This window comes from Panthera leo, chromosome C2 (genome assembly GCF_018350215.1).
Source record: "Panthera leo isolate Ple1 chromosome C2, P.leo_Ple1_pat1.1, whole genome shotgun sequence".
NCBI classification, from domain to species: domain Eukaryota; kingdom Metazoa; phylum Chordata; class Mammalia; order Carnivora; family Felidae; genus Panthera; species Panthera leo.
In genome coordinates, this window is record NC_056687.1 from 22,774,946 (window position 1) to 22,795,538 (window position 20,593).

Consider the following 20,593-nt stretch of genomic DNA (forward strand, 5'->3'; position numbering starts at 1 on the left):
AGGTGTAACTTTAAGAAAATGAAAAAGAAGATCAAGTTAAACTAAATAAGAAAAAGAAAATAATAATAAAGATTATATTAGAAATTGATAAAATAAAAAAGGAACACAAATAGAACACTAAATCATATCGGTTTCTTTAAGAGACCAATATAACTAGTAAAATTTCAGCCACACTGATCAGAAAAGAAGAGTGAGAATGAGGGGCAGACAGAGAAAGTGAGAGAACAAGAGACATACAGACAGACAGAAAAAGAGGGGCTGAGAGAGAGTATAAGGTAGCAATACTGGAACTGAAAAGTCAAGATGACTATAGACTCTAAAGATATTAGCAGGGTAATAGAAGGATATCGTGAACAATTTTATGCCAATAAAGTCAGCAACTTAGATGAAATGGACAAATTCCTTGAAAGGTATTAACCACCAAATTTCACTTAAAAATAAATAACTTGAAATGAATAGCATTTATCTACTAAAAGACTGAAATAGCAGTTTAAAATCTTCCTACAATGTAAACTCTAGATCCATATGGCTTTAATGATGAGTTTTTACTAAATATTTAATGAAAAAAATTAAACCAAGCACAAACTTTCCCAATATAAAGAAAGTTCTTTCCAATTCATTCAATTAGGCCATTAATACGCTGGTTACCAAAATCAGACAAAGGTGTAACAAGAGAATAAAACAGCAGAACAATACCCCCTAAGAAGACAGATGCAAAAATTCTTAACAAAATTTTAGGAAATTAAATCCAATGTTATATAAAAGAATAACACATTTTGGCCATGTGGAAATACAAGGTTAGTTAACATTCTAAAATTGAACAATCTATTTCACTAACTTAATAGATTAAAAGATACAAATTATGTTATTTTCTCATCATTAGATTCATATCTCATCATTAGATTCAGAAAATAAGTATTTGGAAAAATCCGGAATTTTTGATAAAATTTGTTACCAGTCTAGGAAAAGGTCACTTTCAATCTGATAAAGAACATCTCTGAAAAGGCTACAGTTAACCATACATTTAATATTGAAAGAGTGAATATTTCCCCTGAAATATTAGGGTCAGGGCAATTGAAATCTCAGTAATAAGAAAGTAATCCATTAAAAAAAGTGGATTAAAGATTTTAAAAGGAAATTGATGCATGGTAAACAAGCACATGAGAAGATACTCAACATCCGTAGTCATCTGAAAAAGGTAAACTAAGTCCTCAGTGTGAAACTACCAAACACTTACCTAACTGTAAAAGGTCTGACCATATGAAGTTTCGCTGAGAATGTGGACCAACTGAAAGGCCAATACACTGCTTCTGGGAATATAAAATACTACAACCCCTTTGGAAAACAATTTGGTGGATTTTATAAAAGGAAGGTTAAACACATACATATCATATTATCCAGCCATACTTCTCACAGGTATTAACCCCAGAGAAAGAAGAGCATATATCCATGCAAAGAATTACATACAAGTGTTTATAGCAGCTTTATTTGTAAGGCAAAAACTTGAAACATCCCAAGTAGTCATTTGGGTAAACACATAAGCAAATTGTGAAATATTTCTACAATTGAATGATGCTTAGCAATAAAAAAAAATGAAATACTATTGCATGGAACAACATGGATGAATCTCCAAATAATTTTGCTGAGTGAAAGAAGTCACTTAGAAGTGTATACGCTGCATGATTACTTTTATACAGATTCTGAGAACTGTGTGGGTAATGAGTATATTCACTTATATTCACTATCTTGGTTGTGGTGATTGGTTCATATCATATATATGGCATTCATATATACATATATATGTACATATGGTTCATATCATATATATGACATTCATATATACATATATATGTACATATATACATACATATATACATATATACACATAGCATTTTAATATGCAGTTTATTATATATATAACTCAATAAACCATTAAAATACATGCAAGATAACTGAAATCGTATTAGGAGATTGATAGCATAAGGGGCAATTGCCTTTACAGTAATAGTAAAGTCATTTGGATTATTAAGCCTAAGGAGAATAAAAGGTAAACAGTAATAATTATCAAATAAAATGCCTTCTGTCATTGGGATAATGATATTTTTGTAAAAAATAATTAAAAACTGAAGAAACTATTCCAAAAGTTGTCGACTGCTTTCTATATCGAAAAATCTAAGGTATTTCTTGATGCTATAAAATATTACTTTTGTTCTTTTGTCCTCTTGCTGCATCATATTCTTTCCTTTAAAATAAGACCTTTCTATGAGTATACTTTACTGGAATCTGGGGAGTCCGTTCAAATATCTGAACTTGGGACAATTTTATAGAGATGAACCTAGTGCTAGGAGATCTCAAGGTAAGGAAGTCATGTAATAAGGCAGATAAAATTAAGAAAAGTTTGCTAGATGATACTTGAACTAAGTCTTACAGGGAAAATAGAAATCAGGCTGGTGTGTGTGTGTGTTTGTCTGTGTCTATGTGTGTCTGTAAGAGATAGACAGAATACTCATTTTACATTGAGATTGCACACTCATTAATCTTAGTAAAACTAAATGTACCTCTGTAAAAGGGGAACCCATATTGTACTTAAAAATATGATCAGTACAGGAATTAATATTACTTACAACTGGGTGTTTATTTAATTTATATCTAACTTAAATGGAAGTCTTTCTGTTTCTTTTTTTTTAAATTTTTTTTAACGTTTATTTATTTTTGAGACAGAGAGAGACAGAGCACGAACAGGGGAGTGGCAGAGAGAGAGGGAGACACAGAATCTGAAACGGGCTCCAGGCTCTGAGCTGTCAGCACAGAGCCGGACGCGGGGCTCGAACTCACAGATCGTGAGATCGTGACCTGAGCCGAAGTCGGCCGCTTAACCGACTGAGCCACCCAGACGCCCCAGTCTTTCTGTTTCTTAACTATTTTCCCTATTAAAAATATACATGTTCTGGATACCTACACTTTCATTGAAAGCCATAGGATATGATGCTAAAAAAAAAAAGGAAAATCAAGACATACAGATCATAAGTGATTTACAGTATGAATAAAATAGTGGCATTGCCTCCTAACTTATCCTTTAGTGCAGCACATTCTGAAGAACAGAATCATGAATATCATGAATGTAATTTAGACACTAATTGTCTTCAATGTCATTCATCTGCACAATGTCAGGTAATACTTAGATGGTGTCTTTTACTTTACTGATTCCATGAAATGTAAAATATTTTAATTACAGTATCTTGTGGCCACTATAAATTTCTTGAAATTTTCATTGTTGATTTTACAAATGATGGTGTTCACATTATTAACCAAATGTTAGAGAAATATTTCAAAGACCAATCTCTACATGACCAGCCAGGGGATGGGTGAGTTCAGAACCAGGATCTGATTCAAGTAATGAGATAATTTTGTCTTCTCTTATAATTAGAGATTGAAAATAGGTTGTAAAATAAATGTATGTTTTTCTACAGCCTTATAACATAACATTATGCCCTTTACGTGTACCTGGGAAATTCTGGGCAAAAGAGAAATACGGATTGAAGAAAAGGTAAGAAACTGTATTAACTTTTCACTCCAACTATTTATGTTGAGGAGATAGGCAAAGAGAAATGTTCTAGATATCCAAAGATGATTGATCTATCATCTATCTATCTATCTATCTATCTATCTATATTTCTATCTGATAGAGTGCACAGTTAGCTACATATCAACAGGGAACAGGTGTTTTCTGACTGATAAAAAAGGCAAAAGGCAGGAACAAAGTTCCAAATAGCTGGGGAAGACCCCAGAGGATCCATACGCATTCTTCCCAATAACCACGGTCCTACAGCAACCTATAGCTTCATTATGATACATTTATATTGCGGTTTTGACCACCTCCCAGCTGGGGAAGGCCGCCATGATACTTCTGACAAAGAACTCCCGAACTCTCCCTTTGGACAGGTAGGAGGAGTCCCTTACATGAATGAAAGCAATTCCAGTCAGAAACAGCCCTATGACTCATAACATATGCAAACATAACAAGAAAAGATAATCTTGACCCCCGGTGAGGTTGCCACCTCTGGACCTGCTTGCTCTCAGACCTTGAGAGTGCACTTTCCCTTTGCCCATTATTAAACACCTGCTTGCTTAAGAGTTTGGCTCTGAATTCTTTTTGGCCAAACTCAAGAGCCAAGGCTGCGGAACAGGCCTCGCCGCTAACATATGTATCACATTTTCTATATTATGGAAATTTCTAAATGTTGGATAAAAGTAAAAAGAAAAAAATATTCTATATATTCCCAGTTATCTAATCTTTCATTTATTTTTTTATATATTTTTAATGTTAGTTTTGAGAGACAGGGTGAGAGAGAGAGAGAGAGAGCAAGGGGCAGAAAGAGAGGGAGACACAGAATGTGAAGCAGGCTCCAGGTTCCGAGCTGTCAGCACAGAGCCCAATGTGGGGCTCCCACCCACAAAATGCAAGATCATGACCTGAGCCAAAGTAGGAGGCTTAACTGACTGAGCCACCCAGGCGCCCCAAACTCTTAATCTTTTAAACTTAACTGTATCACTAAGGATAGAAATATTAACATCATAAAATATCTGGTTTTGACAAATGCTTATTTATTGACTCTTTGAATTATATATTATACATTATTGCTAAAATTAGAAATTCCATCATAATTTGCAATAATTAACTGCTCTGAATGATGAATTCAATTGTATTATTGACATACAAGAGGCTAGTTCACTGTATTTTATATTGTTATATTTCCTTTATGTTATATAACATTGCATAAAATTTAAAGAGAAAAAAAATTGACTTTTCATTTTTTTATAAAAAGAAAAGTACTTTTTCCAATTGTCTTAATTTTAAGAAATGGCTAGAAATGGGTAGGAATACTGTCTGAGGACCACTGCATTAACAAAGTGCACTCACTGTACATTCTGACACGTACTTGCACAAATATCTTCTGCCATTGTCATTTACCATTGATTTAATGGTAATGTTCAAAGGAAGACTAAAGATACAATCGCTTTAAAATTATACTACTAGGTATTTTCCCTCCACTCTACATTGTTCCTGCCTCCATTATCCCAAGTTTGAATTGGCAATTAGTGGATCACTCTTCACAAATTTACAAAAGATTCAGAAAATAATGAATCATTATACTTTAAAAGAGCATTTTATAAAAATAACTCTCTATTGACCATATTTTAAATTTAAAAGTTATTTCTAGGTCTGTCTTTTATATGGACATTTTCTGAGTAGTTTTAGAGAGCATTTTATTTAACTAAGTGCTAGGAACCTGATGAAGGAGAATGGGCATGTGTTAAAAAGAGAAATGATTTTGATCCTCTTTTAAAGAAATGTATCTGAGATTTTTATAGTAGTGTGTGTGTGTGTGGAAGGGTGTATAATATGATTACATAGTAAAAAAGAGTGCAGGAATTTATAGAAAAGATGAACAGCCAATTTATCAAATGTGTAATAATATAATAAGGTATAATAATAAAAGGAAGGCAGCTGATGAAAGATTTGTGAAAATTTGTTAGGCATGTTAGAAAGCTTACTTGAAAATCCAATAAAGAACAGATGTAAACACATAACACTGTGGAGAAATATTTCAGAAATATCCAGAGTACATCAAGGAGAGACAGGTGATTAGAAATAGAATATTGAAGTCATGTGGCAAGCTTTCTCTCAAATTATCAACCAGACCCATCTTTGAATTAATTTATCCACATCCTAACTCATTTTGGACTCACTTCCTCCAGGCTCATCATAAAAGATATCCTCTTCATGTGCAAGGTGTATCTTCCTTATAAATGTCCAACCACTTCCTCTATTCTTTAATTCAACCTTGTGATGTTTCCCATTTAACAGTTGATCCCAATAAGCTGAGGTAACAAATGTTGTGCCTTTGCTACCTTCATCCTTCAGTGAATGCAAAAGGTACATTTATCCTTCAAGTCACTGCAGTATGAATTTTGTCCAGGCTATTCAGATGATATCATTGACCCTAATGTCTCTTGTAATCTCATAATGGTCAAATTCAGCAAATACATTTCAAATCTCACTATATGGGTCACATTTGTTTGCATTTAGTATGCTGGAAACCTAAAACCCACACTAAAAGTCTTCAAATTACCCTTGATTGCTCTAGCCTCTGTGACATACATGTGATACAAAGGCTTTGTTTCGAATAATACCTGATTATATACCTTCCCCTTCATTTCTTTGTCTTTTAGCACAAGCCACAATTATCTCTCCCCTGAACTCACTTCCTCTCCCTGCCTCCATCATTCTGTCAATTTCCTTGCTCTCTAGTTTGGATGTCAGTTCGTCTTTGCCTCATAGAAGAGAGTCCATAGTCCTCTATGACCTGACCCTCCGACTCTCCAGCTATATCTCATCTAACACTACCATCACTCCCCAAAATATCACATTCCAGTCACAGTTATTAGATATTTTTCACATCATACGACTTTTGTTTTTGCACAATCTGTTCTATTTGTCCTTCTGTCTCTTTCTCTCTGTTCTAAAAGGTAGCACTTTTCCACCAATAGATCTATCCCAAATACCAAGGAAGTCTCCCCTTAAGTTACATTAGGTGCTCCTTATTAAAAAATAGTCTGTGAATATCTATAAAAATTGCCTTTAGTAAATGCTTTTGTATCCAACTGTCCCATAAACAATAAGGGACTTTAGTAAAGTTGATTATTTTAGTAAGATAAAACTCGAAGTGCCTTGAGGGAAATGATACATTAAGCCCGATAGTATTTTGAGCATAACATAGTGTGAAATACATAGCTAGCACTTCATACGTACCTGTTGAATCAATACACAGGTGCAATATAAATTAATACTGAAACTGCAGTCAAAAATCTTCAGTTGGATTTCCAATTGTCTGATAAGGTGATAAGAAAATCTCAAGAAATGATCACCATCAGAAGAAAATGGGATTATACGACATCTGCAGCATACTCAGGGAAGTAATTTCAGAAGTATCCCTAGGTCATGTAGTGTTTAATTTGCTTATTTAAGTAGGAAAAGGCCACTGGCACTGCATTTGCCTGCTTTTCTGCAATAAACAACGGTTCTAAAATTCAGGGCTTAAAAAATGTGCTCTATTTCTTATTTATGTTATGTGTCTGCACCTGCAGATCAGCTGTGACTCTGCTCCACATGTCTTCATTGAGGTATCCAAGGTGATGGAAAAGTCTCTCTTTGGGGTCATGCTAGTTTCATGTCAGAAGGAAAGAACATGATAAAAAAAACCAAAACATATCATTCTTCTTGCAGCCTAATTTCAGTCATAGTGTACATTGTTTGGTTATATGTGCCATTGGCCAGGACAAGTGGCTTCATCAGTTGGGTGGGGGTGCACAACTCTCCCACTGGAAGCGCCACAATCCACATGTCAATGAGCAGTAATACATAACCTCTTCAAGGGAGGAAAGAAAGTGTTTGCAAAAAAACTACACACAGGCATTGAGAAATATGATAAGAAAGTCAGAGAGGGAGTTAAGAAAAAAAAAATATTCCTAAGATTTAGTATTGTTGGTACCAAAGAGGAACCTAGCAAAAATACCTTTCAATTATTTATTGAAACAAAAGTATATGCATTGGAAGAAAAGAAACATGAGGGAAAAATTTTCAAGGAGCAAAAAATAAAAGAAAGAACAGAGTTTTTTCCAGAGCTAAGATCTCACAAGGAAGCAGTGAATATACATAAATAGTTGCTGGAGCCTTTGGTCAGGATTCCAGGGCACTTGAGGGGGAAGGAGACAAAGAAAGGAGGTCCAGGATAAAATCCAAATCATGATAAAAAAAATAAGTAGCAATTAAGAGAGAGGGGCTCGCAATATAAGTTGAGGAAAAGGTCATAGAACAGGTCATATTTGTAGTTGAAGAAAGATAAGGTGGATAAAGCTATTGCTTTTATTTTATGGTTATTTTTTGCAGCCTCGAACTTTCCACTGAAATATCTTCAAGAGGTTTTATAAGAGAGAAATATTAAGAAGATACTTTTAAAGAGAGCTCAACATTTAAAAGGAGCCAGTAACAGGACAAGAGTCAATAAGACTGTAGCAGAATGACTCTTCTGTCTGAAATAAAGGCAAAATGTGAGAGAAAAGCACAGATGAAATGGTGGCATTAGTCAATGCATTCCCTTGACAGGGTCCAAACGTATCATCCAGAAGGCGAATAAATCGATGGTTGATTTTTGTGAACACTGTTATTTTGAAGAAAAGTGATGCCAGGAATTCTAAGGTATGAGAGTTTTTGACCATAAAGGGGAAATGTGACTAATTAGAATGAGTGGAGATAAAGCAGTGTTTGAGCAAAGGTCAGATTAGGATCTGTAGTTGATTCTGTTAGAGGAAATTGGGATGTGGAAGGAGAATGATTTCCCTTTGGGAGGGTCAGTGGGATGCAGACAGAACAGAAAACTACCTACAGGATTGATTTGAGTGGCACAAAAGAACACAATCCAGTGATTATCCTCTTGTGAACCCTGGCATAATAGGAATAGATATACAGAACAAAATATTCCAGTTTGAGCGCTTACCATGATGGACTCGAAGATTCAAACTTTGTTAATTGAAAACAATTTCCTTCCTTCAAAATAAATGTAATCATATATAAAAATTCACAGGTCAACTAGTGTGGAAACAGATTAGGACATTTCTAAATGTGTTAAAGTATTTAAAATATTAATTTAATATTAATATTGTATTAAAATTACAATAGCAAAATAGTTAATAAAGGGTGAATATGCTATGTCTGCCAGATATCGTTTATTTTTTTATTAAAATTTTTTTAATGTTTATTTATTTTGAGAGAGAGAGAGAGAGAGAGAGAGAGAGAAGGGAGGGGCAGAGAGAGAGAAGGGAGAATTCCAAGCAGGATCCAAACTGTCAGCACAGAGCCCAACATGGGGTTTGATCCCATGGACCCTGAGATCATTACCTGAGCCAAAACCAAAAGTTGGATGCTTAATCAACTGAGCCCCTCAGGCGCCCCTCATTTCTTTTTATATCATATTTGAGTTACTGTTTTAGTGTAAAAATATAGGCATGATTTGACATATATATATATGTGTGTGTGTGTGTATATATATATATATATATATATATATATATATATATATGAATATATAACATCTAATAGTAAATATTTATATACTGCTTCCAAAACTTTACATATAATACTAATACTATAATCTCCATTTTCATAAAAGAATACTGAACACAGTATTTGCTTGTGACAAAATATATTTATATATGGCAACGAAAATTATTTTGGAAATAAAGCACACTAGAAAGTTAAGTCAATAATTAAACTCAATAATGTAAGTTATGTATGTGTACTGTATATAATAAAGACAGAAATAGTTTAGAGATACTCATAGATAATAGAAATAGATGGAGATATAGCTACAAACCTCCATTTTAAAACTATTCTTCATGCACTGAAATCTTCCACCTGTGTGGAAGGTCAAAATCTCCAGACTATAGTGCTCTTCATAAATACCAGACTCAACACCTCTAAAAAAGAAAATCTTTTCCTCTGAAGGCCTGGCACTTTGGCCTCCTCCATGAGCATGTGCAATTTCTACGAGCCTGTCTAGCTTCCCTGTCATAACACCTATTCTATTCCATTATATTATCCACAAATCCCAATTAATTATAGGCTTGGAGAAGGAGAGAAAAAGATAGCAGTGTTTTAATATTCTCTTTGTCTTTCAGCATGAACTTTGTGGTTAAACTGCCTTTATTGCAGAAAAGGAAAGACCAATGAACTCTTTCAGAGGTATATGAGATTCCTAGTGTTCTCCAGTCTTAAAGAACTGGAGAGCTAGCTTGTGGCGGGATGGGGAAAGGATATAGAAGACACAGATTTATTCCTCCCTGTCCCAGCCCCAACTCATAGGAAATGTGTGGCTAACTCCTTAATTTTAGATCTTGTCTATCCCAGAAAGAACAAATGACATTCTGCTTATAGAACCCCGTGGGATTATAGGTACCACTAACTTTTTATTTTAAAACAGAAGAAAAACCAAAAGTGCATTTTGTGCAGTGTTACTACTAATATTTCCATATAGCTGAGGCATGGGCTACTCATGAATGAATGTTAGGGAAGAGGGGTTGGTGACCATAAAAGAAATCCAATGCCATGAAAAGTGGTTTTAATTTTGTCTCAAAGTTAACAGGAAGCATTGGCAATTTTAAGTGGTGAAAGGTTGGATGGAGAAGAAGTAGAATTATGGGACTGGGAGAAGAGGAAACAGCTTGTAGCAATTCAAGAAAAAGAAGAAAAGCAATTTGAAAGGGCAGCACTCTTATGGAGGGCATCATGGTAGAATATATTTGAGAGATGTTAAAAAGTGTGTTGCATATGTCAATTATAGATTAGATCATCAAAATGGAGGCACTAGGAGGATAACAATATATCTTCTGGGCTCATAGAATGTCATGTTAACACAGGCAGAAAATACAGCAGGAGAAGCCAAATTAGGAAGAAGAGATGTCATCGTGATGCCATAAACTTAGTTATTAATCTCCTTGTGGATTCAATTATTAAATTTAAATTTGAGAAAACCTACAAAACTGTTAAATAGATTAGTTTAAGCCACCAGTGATTCATGCAATTTAAAAGTCAAATCTAGTATGACACTTTACTATGTTTCACTTGGCATTCTTTCAACAACTACAAAGCCAGCAAAAGGCAACTACTCCCTTACAGAGTTGAAGAGTGAAAGAAGATGACAGTGTTAAATAAGTCGCAGATCCTGCCCGTGAGACTATAGACAATGTAATAGATGTGATCATAGAGGTGGGGAGATTTCCTCCAGGTACCAAAAAGGTTATTAAAGTGCTGTATTTACAGAGTTGCCCTTTTAATAAAAATATTGCTAAAATGCAACAATAAAATATGTACAAATTATTCTCTGCTTACCATTAACAATAACGATGATATCACGGAAGTCAATTTCTCCCCTAGCTTCCACTCTTCCTTCACACCTGTATATACCTTCATCACTTTTACTGATGTTGAGAATCTGCAGATTATTGTTGGCTAGCATAGCAAAGCGATCTAGAAAGTAAGCAAAGGGGAGGAAATGATATCAGTAATTGAAAGCAGAGTCCAGTATGTTCTAAATTGCTAAGAGTTAAAATATGGCACTTGTCTGGCACTATCAAACTTTTCATCAACAAACAAATTCAAATTTGAAAGTAAAATGTAATTTCATGGCTTCAATTTTTCCACTCCACACTGCCTTGTTACACCTTTTTTTCTAAAATACATTCAAGACTTTATTTCCACATAAAATGGTTAGGCTATTATTTTCCCCTTGGTACTTTGAATGCAGAAATGATACACAAAAGAACAATGCTGAAAGATTAGATATTGCAGGCATGAAGACATTTTGACTGCAAATATGTAGCAACTAAAGGATGGAAAAGGGTTAGAAAATTGATTGAATAGCCTTCCTTACACAATAATTAAACTAATAATTTTGTATACCCTTAGGAGAAAGCTAAATGATACAGTAATATTCAAGTCACATGAAGGACATATAAAATGGCCATATCTTGAATTTATTTGAATTTTTTTCTAAATGCAAGATAATCCACTTTAATAATGAATAGATTAGACTTTATTAATTTTATTTCAAGATTCCATTTTGTGTATGAGTGTATGCACATGAATATACATAAAAATAGGCTGTTAGAGGGCATGCATTAGTTGATTGCTTAAAATAATCTGGCTAGCCTAGGCATCATCTCAGCCTGAACATGTTTTCCATAATGTCTGGTCTGTTTTTTTAGTGATGGCAATTTTGTTGCAGTGTTAGGTCCTTTTCTCTTCTTATCAAGTAAACAATATTCTCACAACTAGTCCATTTTGAAACATGTTGTAAAAGCAATATCTTAAATTTCATCAGTTAATATATCATTGAACATCATCTTTTTGGTATGCATAGTATTTGAGATACTTTGGTAAATATGAGAGAGACATCCTCAACCCCATTGTACCTTTTGGTAAAGTAGAAATGGCATTAGTTTAAGGTGCTCTCCTCCAGGGTATTTACTGTTATACCATTAAAGGTTACTTTTTGGACCTATTCCAATGATTACTGCTCTTCCCCTATCTGCTGGCTTGATAGACAGGTAGGGTAAACATGGAAGCCACATGAGAAAAAGGTACAGCTTCCCTCAGCTTGGATCACTGAATGGATGGCTGGGGCTGCCGACTGGACGTAATCTGCTATATTAGGTTGTTTTGGGTTCGATTCAGATTTGGGATTCATTTGCCATAGTGATTCCTTAATACAATTTCTTAATGCCATACCAATTCTAGTTTGGACTATAAATACAAATAGGAGAGTGATCAGAATATGAGAAGACTGCGCTTAATACAGGTAAGGAAGAGATAATTAATAAAGAGCGGAAATAGGTAGATTCAGAGGCTCCCGGAAATAGAAAATATTGATTGTAAAGCAAGAGACACATGATTTTCAGCTCAGGAAGGACAATAGTCCCCCTTATTTATGGCTTTGCCTTCTGCAGTTTCATTTACCTTCAGTCAACCGTGGCCCGGAAGCAGATGATCCTCCTTATGACATCTTACCAGAACTATATCACAATGCCTATGTCATTCACCTCATTGCATCCCATCATGTAGGCATTGTATCATCTTGCCTCATCAAAGGAAAAAGGGTGAGTACAGTACAATAAGCTATTTTTAGAGAGTGGCCACATTCACATAACTTTTATTACAATAAAATTGTTGTAATTGTTCTATTTCATTATTAGTAATTGCTGTTAATCTCTTAATTTATAAGTTAAATGCGTAATTTATAAATTAAACTTTATCATAAGCACATTTTTTTTAGAAAAAAAGTATATACAGGGTTTGGTACTTCTGGTAGCCACTGGGGAGTCTTGAAATATATCTCCTGTGGACATGGAGGGACTACTATACAAACTTTCCCATAATATTTATTTCTTCTTTAGGTTGACCCAAAGAAAAGAGACACAAATTTTTATACATACGCTTTCCCTGGTAAATTTTCCTTTTCTCTAAGAAAAGCCTGGAGAAAAAGAATCCTCAAGAAATTTTAAAGTTTAACTCACAAGAAGTCCTGGAATAACTCAGAACTCCTAAAAATTAAGAATGTTTCAAAGTCAATTAAAAGAGCCTCTACTTGAGCATGTGGCTGGAAATTAGAATGAGAAGCAATTATAAATTGTAATAGTTCAAATTTAGGGATGCCCATAATTATACCTTGATTATTGTAGTATTTTTAAATTACTAAAATATGTATTATCCTTTAACTATAGTGTTCTTTAACACTTATAGGATACTTAGTTACAAAATTAGTAAGCAGAAGAATTATTTTAATCAGGAAGGCAATATTTGATATAAAAAGGAAAATGACTTGAATGTCTATAATACATATTTTGATAGGAATAAATCAATCTTTCTTCTAATTGTAAACTTTTAATCAAATGGCCATTTTAATATAGTATTTCTACTGTCTGAGAGAAGTTATTAGAACATTAGAAAAATAGTAGTTACCTGCTAAATGTAAATACATCCCAATGTTTCCATACAGAAAACAAACCATGTGAAAATTGCATGTCAAATTGTAGATATGGGTGTCAAGTCCATGGAATGATATAGTGAACTATCAAACTGAAGTACATCATGAATATGTGCTTGTAGAAAACACTTGAAGAAAGCACTGCTTCAATCAATTACACATAACTATGGATATTAGGACTATTTGACTATTAGAGGTTATTAGCTTCTCTCAATTATACAGAACTTTCGTGTTTTTTTTTTAAATTTCATTATTGCATTAAAAAATAAATGAAAAAATGTAATACTCAGTAAGTGATCTGCTTTATGCTTCTTTAGGCAGATTATTTTCTAGCCCTCTTTTGTTCTCATTCCCCAGCCACTGATGATATGTCTCATCTACTCTTATGGCTTCAATTACCATCAATATTTTGAGTCTCACAATTTTTCTTCAGACAAGACCATTACCTGAATTAGAAAAGTCTGTAACAGTATAGCAGATGTACCTACTGAAAAGGGTTGGAAATACTTTAATCTCAGCAAACTTAAAATTCACTGTACTATTTCCACCTGAAATTTCTCATATGGTCTCTCCAGTTCTGTCTTAGCATGTCTGTACATTGAACTATTTGCCCGAGTCCAATTCCTTGAATCATCCTTGACTTCTCCATCTCCCTCCATCTACATATCCAATTAAATCCCATGTCCTGTCACTTCCCCCTTTATCATTACTTAGTCTAAATCTCCTTCTCCTTCAGCAATTATTTCATTAGGGTTTGAACCGTTATCAATGCCTGGAGTTTTGCTTTGACTACCATCCAACTCATTCTTCTCACTGAAGCACCAATATCCTTCCCAAATTCATATCAGGTCATGTTACTGCTCTGATTAAAATGCTTTAGTGATGTTGCTTTTGGATAAATTCCTTAGCAGAGATGTCAGGGTCATTATGACTCGGCTCAACCTTCCTTTTCAGTCTCCTATCTTATTAGTTCTTTATGACCAACCCTAGTTTATATTTATCTATTAGTATAAGTATTCCAGTTGCACTTATTCATAAATTTTCATTATAATAAACTTATTCCAGGTTCTAGAGCACCATTCATGGTATTTTTCACCTCCAGGCCACTGCAGATGATGTTCTCCCTCCTGACAAGTCCCCACCACTTAAGTGTTACTTCTCTATTCAGCAGGCATCTTGGACTCCCACCTCTGCCCTAACTAGTTGAGGTATTCTTTCTTTATTATCTTCTATCATTACACTTTCCTTCTCATAGACTTCAACATACTTTGTTTTCACTGATTTCTCTATTAATCTTTTCCACTAGATTATTAGCATTTGAAGGCAGTGAACTTGTTTATCGAGTTAACTATGAATAACAACCATCTAGCATGCTAGATGGCACATAGTAGGCTTTCAACAGCTAGTTCAAAATTGAATGAATTTCTATACTGGAGGGAGATTACATAAAAAAATATTGAACAAGATGATTTTATCCACAGTTTTTGATGCAAAAAGGGTACTTCATTTGGCAATGATCAAAGCACGTAGAATATTTTAGAAATAACTTTCAAACTGGCTGAGGTTGAAACAGGCATCTGCGATATCATATCCCTCCATTGAGGGATCCTAAAAGTCAGGATTTTCAACTTTTGTAACAAAATGCCACCTTTACTTCCTAAATGCTTAGGTTATTTAGCAGATGGGTTATTTTCAGCAAGTAGCATGGAAAGGACCTCCACTCAGAATATTTTGTTGGAATTTTAATTAAGACTACCTGCCATACAGCTGCTACCAAAAGCATGGGTAATAAGATGGACATATCCAAGCCTTCATTATTTCATCTAGAGCCTGCAAACTTTACTCACGCACCACATTAAGGCTTCAGAAAGTTGCCTGGATACACCATATTCTTCTAAATCCCCTTATATGTTCCTTTCAAGGTTATAAAACTAATCTTTTTTTAAAAAAATTTTTTTTAATATTTATTTATTTTTGAGAGAGACAGAGACAGAATGCAAGTGGGTTAGGGGCAGAGAGAGAGGGAGACACAGAATCGGAAACAGGCTCCAGGCTCTGAGCTATCAGCACAGAGCCCAACGCAGGGCACGAACTCACGAGCCATAAGATCATGACCTGAGCTGAAGTCGGACGCTCAACCGACTGAGCCACCCAGGTGCCCCTATAAACCTAATCTTATTCCATTAGCTTTAATAAAGGGATCATACAAGGTATAATCAGATGAAGAATATTATTTCTTGTAAATTATTTATGAATGTACAAGCTGTCCAACAATAAACTACGTGGCAGGTTCCTCTGATATTAAAAGGTTAGAAAAGCTTGCCCTTCCTCACAATTCACCTAATTCCTTTATGTCCTAGAACTAAAAAGAAAAAAAAAGATGTCATTTCTTTTCTTTGCTTGCCATGCAATTCAGAACTAGGTTTCATGCTTAGACTAGTCCCTTCACTTACATGGGATTTTTTTATTCTAGATAAAACCTGAGTGTCTATAATTTTGGTAAAACTTCTTCTCAACATTTAAAAACTCAATGAGAAGGAAGGAGAAAGATCAATGTCATTTTGCTGAGAACCTGATATATACACAAAAATTTTATTCATTCATTTAACAAATATTTATTATATGCCTAAAGTCTTATTTGAAACTCACAAGCATTGTTTAAAATAGAGATAATAACCCACTGTTTACAGATACAGAATCTGAATTAGATAACAGTTAGAAAAGTTATTCAAAGCATCACGGCCAAGGAGTAGAGCCATAATCGAATTCTACCTTCAAATACGTCCGTCCCTGCATACTGGAGAAAAGTGTGTGAGTTGTGGCAGAGAAGCAGTGTTCCTCCAACACCATCACACTGGACTATAAGTCCTGGCTTTGAGCCTTTTGTTCCATGTGTCTTTTAAAAACTATAATTCAGGGGCGCCTGGGTGGCTCAGTCGGTTGAGCGGCCGACTTCAGCTCAGGTCATGATCTCGCAGTCCATGAGTTCGAGCCCCACGTCGGGCTCTGTGCTGACAGCTCAGAGCCTGGAGCCTGCTTCAGATTCTGTGTCTCCCTCTCTCTGACCCTCCCCCGTTCATGCTCTGTCTCTCTCTGTCTCAAAAATAAATAAACGTTAAAAAAATAAAAATAAAAAAATAAAAACTATAATTCATTTCAAAACCTTCTTGTAATTAAGGTTTACAATAAACCAGATGTACACTTAAAGCCTAAGATGAGGCAATGTGAAAATGTTTAGACATTGTCATTTAACTTCTATACAAGAACTGCCTTTTCTTTATTATTGAGGGTAAAATAGCTGAAAATACATTATACAATGTACTCGTGTGATATGTTAATAAAATATAAAGCAGTTGTCCTACAATAAAATAAGAGGAAATAAAGTACCATTTCTCACCTATTATAATACAGAAAAAGAGAGCTAGTCGATAACTGACAAGCACTGAAAATGCCAAGACCAGAAAAATTATCTCAAAATTAAAAAAAGACTATTAAACATGATTATGATACATTCTCTGTACATACTCAAAAATAGATACTATCTGCTTTCTCTCCTTTATGCTATAAAAGTTTTATCTCTTAGAAACACACAACGGAATCATCCAAGATGGAAAGTATTTAAAAAGATTCAATTATTTCGTATCTCTCTGCAATGCAGGTGCATTGAAAAATATTCTAAATTGAAAATGCTCCCAATGCACAATGGTAAAATAGCATAATGTAAGCAAATTATGCTTTCAATTTCAGATGTCATATTATTCTGGAATTTTAGCTCAGTCTGAATCAAAATTATGAAGACAATTTGAATGAATGTACTTTTCTGTCTATTATCCATATGCATCATACCATAATATTTAGAACATGTAGGTGTCTTTGAGAGAACAGTGTCAGAATAATAAATAGGATTCATATGGTTATTATTTTAAGATTACAGAGTGAGCCCATGGGATCATGTATAAACTGTAATATATAGAATTTGAATGCATCAGGATTAATTCTTTCTTTTACTTATTACCCTTCTACTGTTTTTACTAAGTTTTTCTTGAATAGGATAAGGGTAAGCAAACTTTTTCTGTAAATCTGCAAGTGATAAGTATCGTAGACTTTGTAGGCCACATCATCTGTATCACAGCTGTTCAACCCTGTCCCCAAAGCAGCCATGCAAACTGTGTAATGGTCAGGATTGGCTGTAATCCCATGACACCCTACAAAAACAGCAGAGGGGCTGACTGTGGCCCAAGACCCATGGTTTGCCAACACCCACTTTAGAGCTGGAAGATTCTCAAAACCATTTGATACTTGAGATCAAAAAAAATAAAATTTCTCTATTCAGTCAGGTAGATTCAGTCTCTTTAAAAATTGCAATATTATTAGAACATATAATTTAGGGAGTTACCAAAATACTAACTGTCGGAAATAGCGGTGACTTCCTCATTATGATACAACCAGCTGACAGCAGGGGCAGGTGAGCTGCTAACTCGGCAAACCACTTCTGCATCCTCCCCTTGTTTGAATTCTTGAGGAGATACCACTTCTCTGAAAGTGAGTTTTTCTGCATCAAGAAAGTAAAACAAACCGTAAAAGTATTATTGCTCACTTCTCCCAATAAAATATTCCAAAATCTGTGTGTGGATTGATGCTGCAATAAAATCATTAGTTAATGCTAGAGCTTTTAAAACCTGATTCCAGATAATGTGATTCCTCTACTCGAGAACTTCCCATCTCACCGAGAAGAAAGGTCAAAGTCCTCGCGATGCCAGACTAGGTCCTAACTTTTCCAAGTCCCTGTGATCCAGACAAACTGTCTTCTTTGCAATTCCTTGAACACTCCAGGTTTGTTCTCATCCTTGGCCATCTGTGCTCCTCTGAATCCCTTCAGATTCACAAGTAAAATAACCATCTCCCTTCCCCATTCAACTCCTCTCTTTACCCCCTTATTTCCTTCACTGTAGAATTCTACAGCATGGATATCTAGCATTCATGTATTCTTCTAAGCTCATTCATTGGTTGTGTTTCTCCGCTCACTAAAATATAAGTACCAAGTAGCCAGTGACATTTTCTGTTTTAGTTACTACTCCTTAGGACTTAGAATATTGTGTGTTATGTAGTAGACACCCAGTAAGTGTGTTGAATGAATGAATGAACATAGATATTTATGCTTGTTGAGAAATTTTCAAAAAAGTTATTCATTGTTCTTGCCAGGAAAAAAAAGTCATTTCTTTAGTATACAAACAAAACACCAGCCACCTTCCTTTGCATCATTCAAAGTAATGAAAAATCTTTCCAAATATTATGTCCATGAAATGACAGTTTCAATTTAATTTTTTCTACTTATCAAATAGGTACAGTAGGAATCACATAAACAAATATACTACCTTTTCTTAAGGAGCTTAGAAACTAAAAGGAGTAGGGGGAGTCTAAATCAGGAAAAATGAGGACAATACTATCCCAACAAATTGCCCTGCACATCAAAAAGGAAGTCATGGCATGGGAAGACTTTGCCTTTTTTTCTCATGTCGTATCTCCCAAATAATAACAATAAAGCTGTAGGGAGGGGGTGCCTTATGAGTTATTATTTCAAAAATTTGTAATTTTTCACATATTTTTCATTAATATGTGGTAAAAATACTATCACATATGAATTGTGAGGCATTTTTCTAAGGAGTTTATACAATATTAATTAATGTAGTGCTCAAAACAATTCTATGTAAGAGGTAGGTACTACTATTATTCCATTTTATTTTTTTTTAATTTTTTTTAACGTTTATTTATTTTTGAGACAGAGAGAGACAGAGCATGAACAGGGGAGGGGCAGAGAGAGAGGGAGACACAGAATCTGAAACAGGCTCCAGGCTCTGAGCTGTCAGCACAGAGCCCGACACGGGGCTCGAACTCACGGACCGTGAGTTCATGACCTGAACCGAAGTCAGACGCTTAACCGACCAAGCCACCCAGGCGCCCCTATTATTCCATTTTATACATGACGAAACTGAAGACAGAGAGGTTAGGCAATTGCTCAAGGCCACAAAATTAAGTGATACAGCCTGGTTTCACCCCTAAGGAGTCAACAGGCTTCATTCATAGTATTCTTAAACATGATTCCTAAATGTTCACCAACTGATGAATGGATAAAGAAATCGTGGTTTATATACACAATGGAATACTACATGGTAATGAGAAAGAATGAAATATGGCCTTTTGTAGCAATGTGGATGGAACTGGAGAGTGTTATGCTAAGTGAAATAAGTCATACAGAGAAAGACAGATACCATATGTTTTCACTCTTATGTGGATCCTGAGAAACTTAACAGAAAACCATGGGGAAGGGAAAGGAAAAAAAAAAAAAAAAAAGGTTAGAGAGGGAGGGAGCCAAAACATAAGAGACTCTTAAAAACTGAGAACAAACTGAGGGTTGATGGGGGGGTGGGAGGGAGGAGAGGGTGGGTGATGGGTATTGAGGAGGGCACCTGTTGGGATGAGCACTGGGTGTTGTATGGAAACCAATTTGACAATAAATGTCATATTAAAAAAAAACATGATTCCTATATGTAAGAAAGGGGAAGGAATATAGAAAACTGTCAATCTTAATTCCTAAAATCAAGTGTAAATATGGAAAATCATCTTAAAGAAAATTCTGTTGGTGAAGAATCCAGCTAGATATTATTCTCCACTAGATGAATTTCCAGCTTTTTCTGTGTCTACTCCTGTTCACTGACCCTCAATTCTCATTCTAGACTGGTCACTGCTATCATATACGTAATGCCATTTTTTCTAATCCTGACCTTTTATTTTAGAGTGAAAAACTACTTCTGATAAATTTCCTAACACTAAATATTCTACTGTTTTCTATTTACCCAATAGATTTTTAATGGCTGGAGAACATGAAAACATTTTCATCTCTATTATTTTACCAAGAGAATTGGCTCCATCTATATTTATAATAAACTATTTCCTATTATCAATTCCATTTTAGAGATGCACCATGGCAAAAT

General features: G+C 34.7%; 1 protein-coding gene across 1 annotated transcript in view; it reads right to left on the reverse strand.

The window, feature by feature from the left end:
* Positions 1 to 20,593, reverse strand: part of NCAM2 (neural cell adhesion molecule 2) — a 222,499-nt gene that overhangs the window by 197,432 nt on the left and 4,474 nt on the right. The window contains exons 4-5 of the mRNA XM_042954333.1: positions 18,010 to 18,153; positions 10,949 to 11,086 (exon numbers count right to left, since the gene is read on the reverse strand). Of these exons, the coding sequence (XP_042810267.1) occupies positions 10,949 to 11,086; positions 18,010 to 18,153 (282 nt within the window). The remainder of the gene's footprint in view (positions 1 to 10,948; positions 11,087 to 18,009; positions 18,154 to 20,593) is intronic.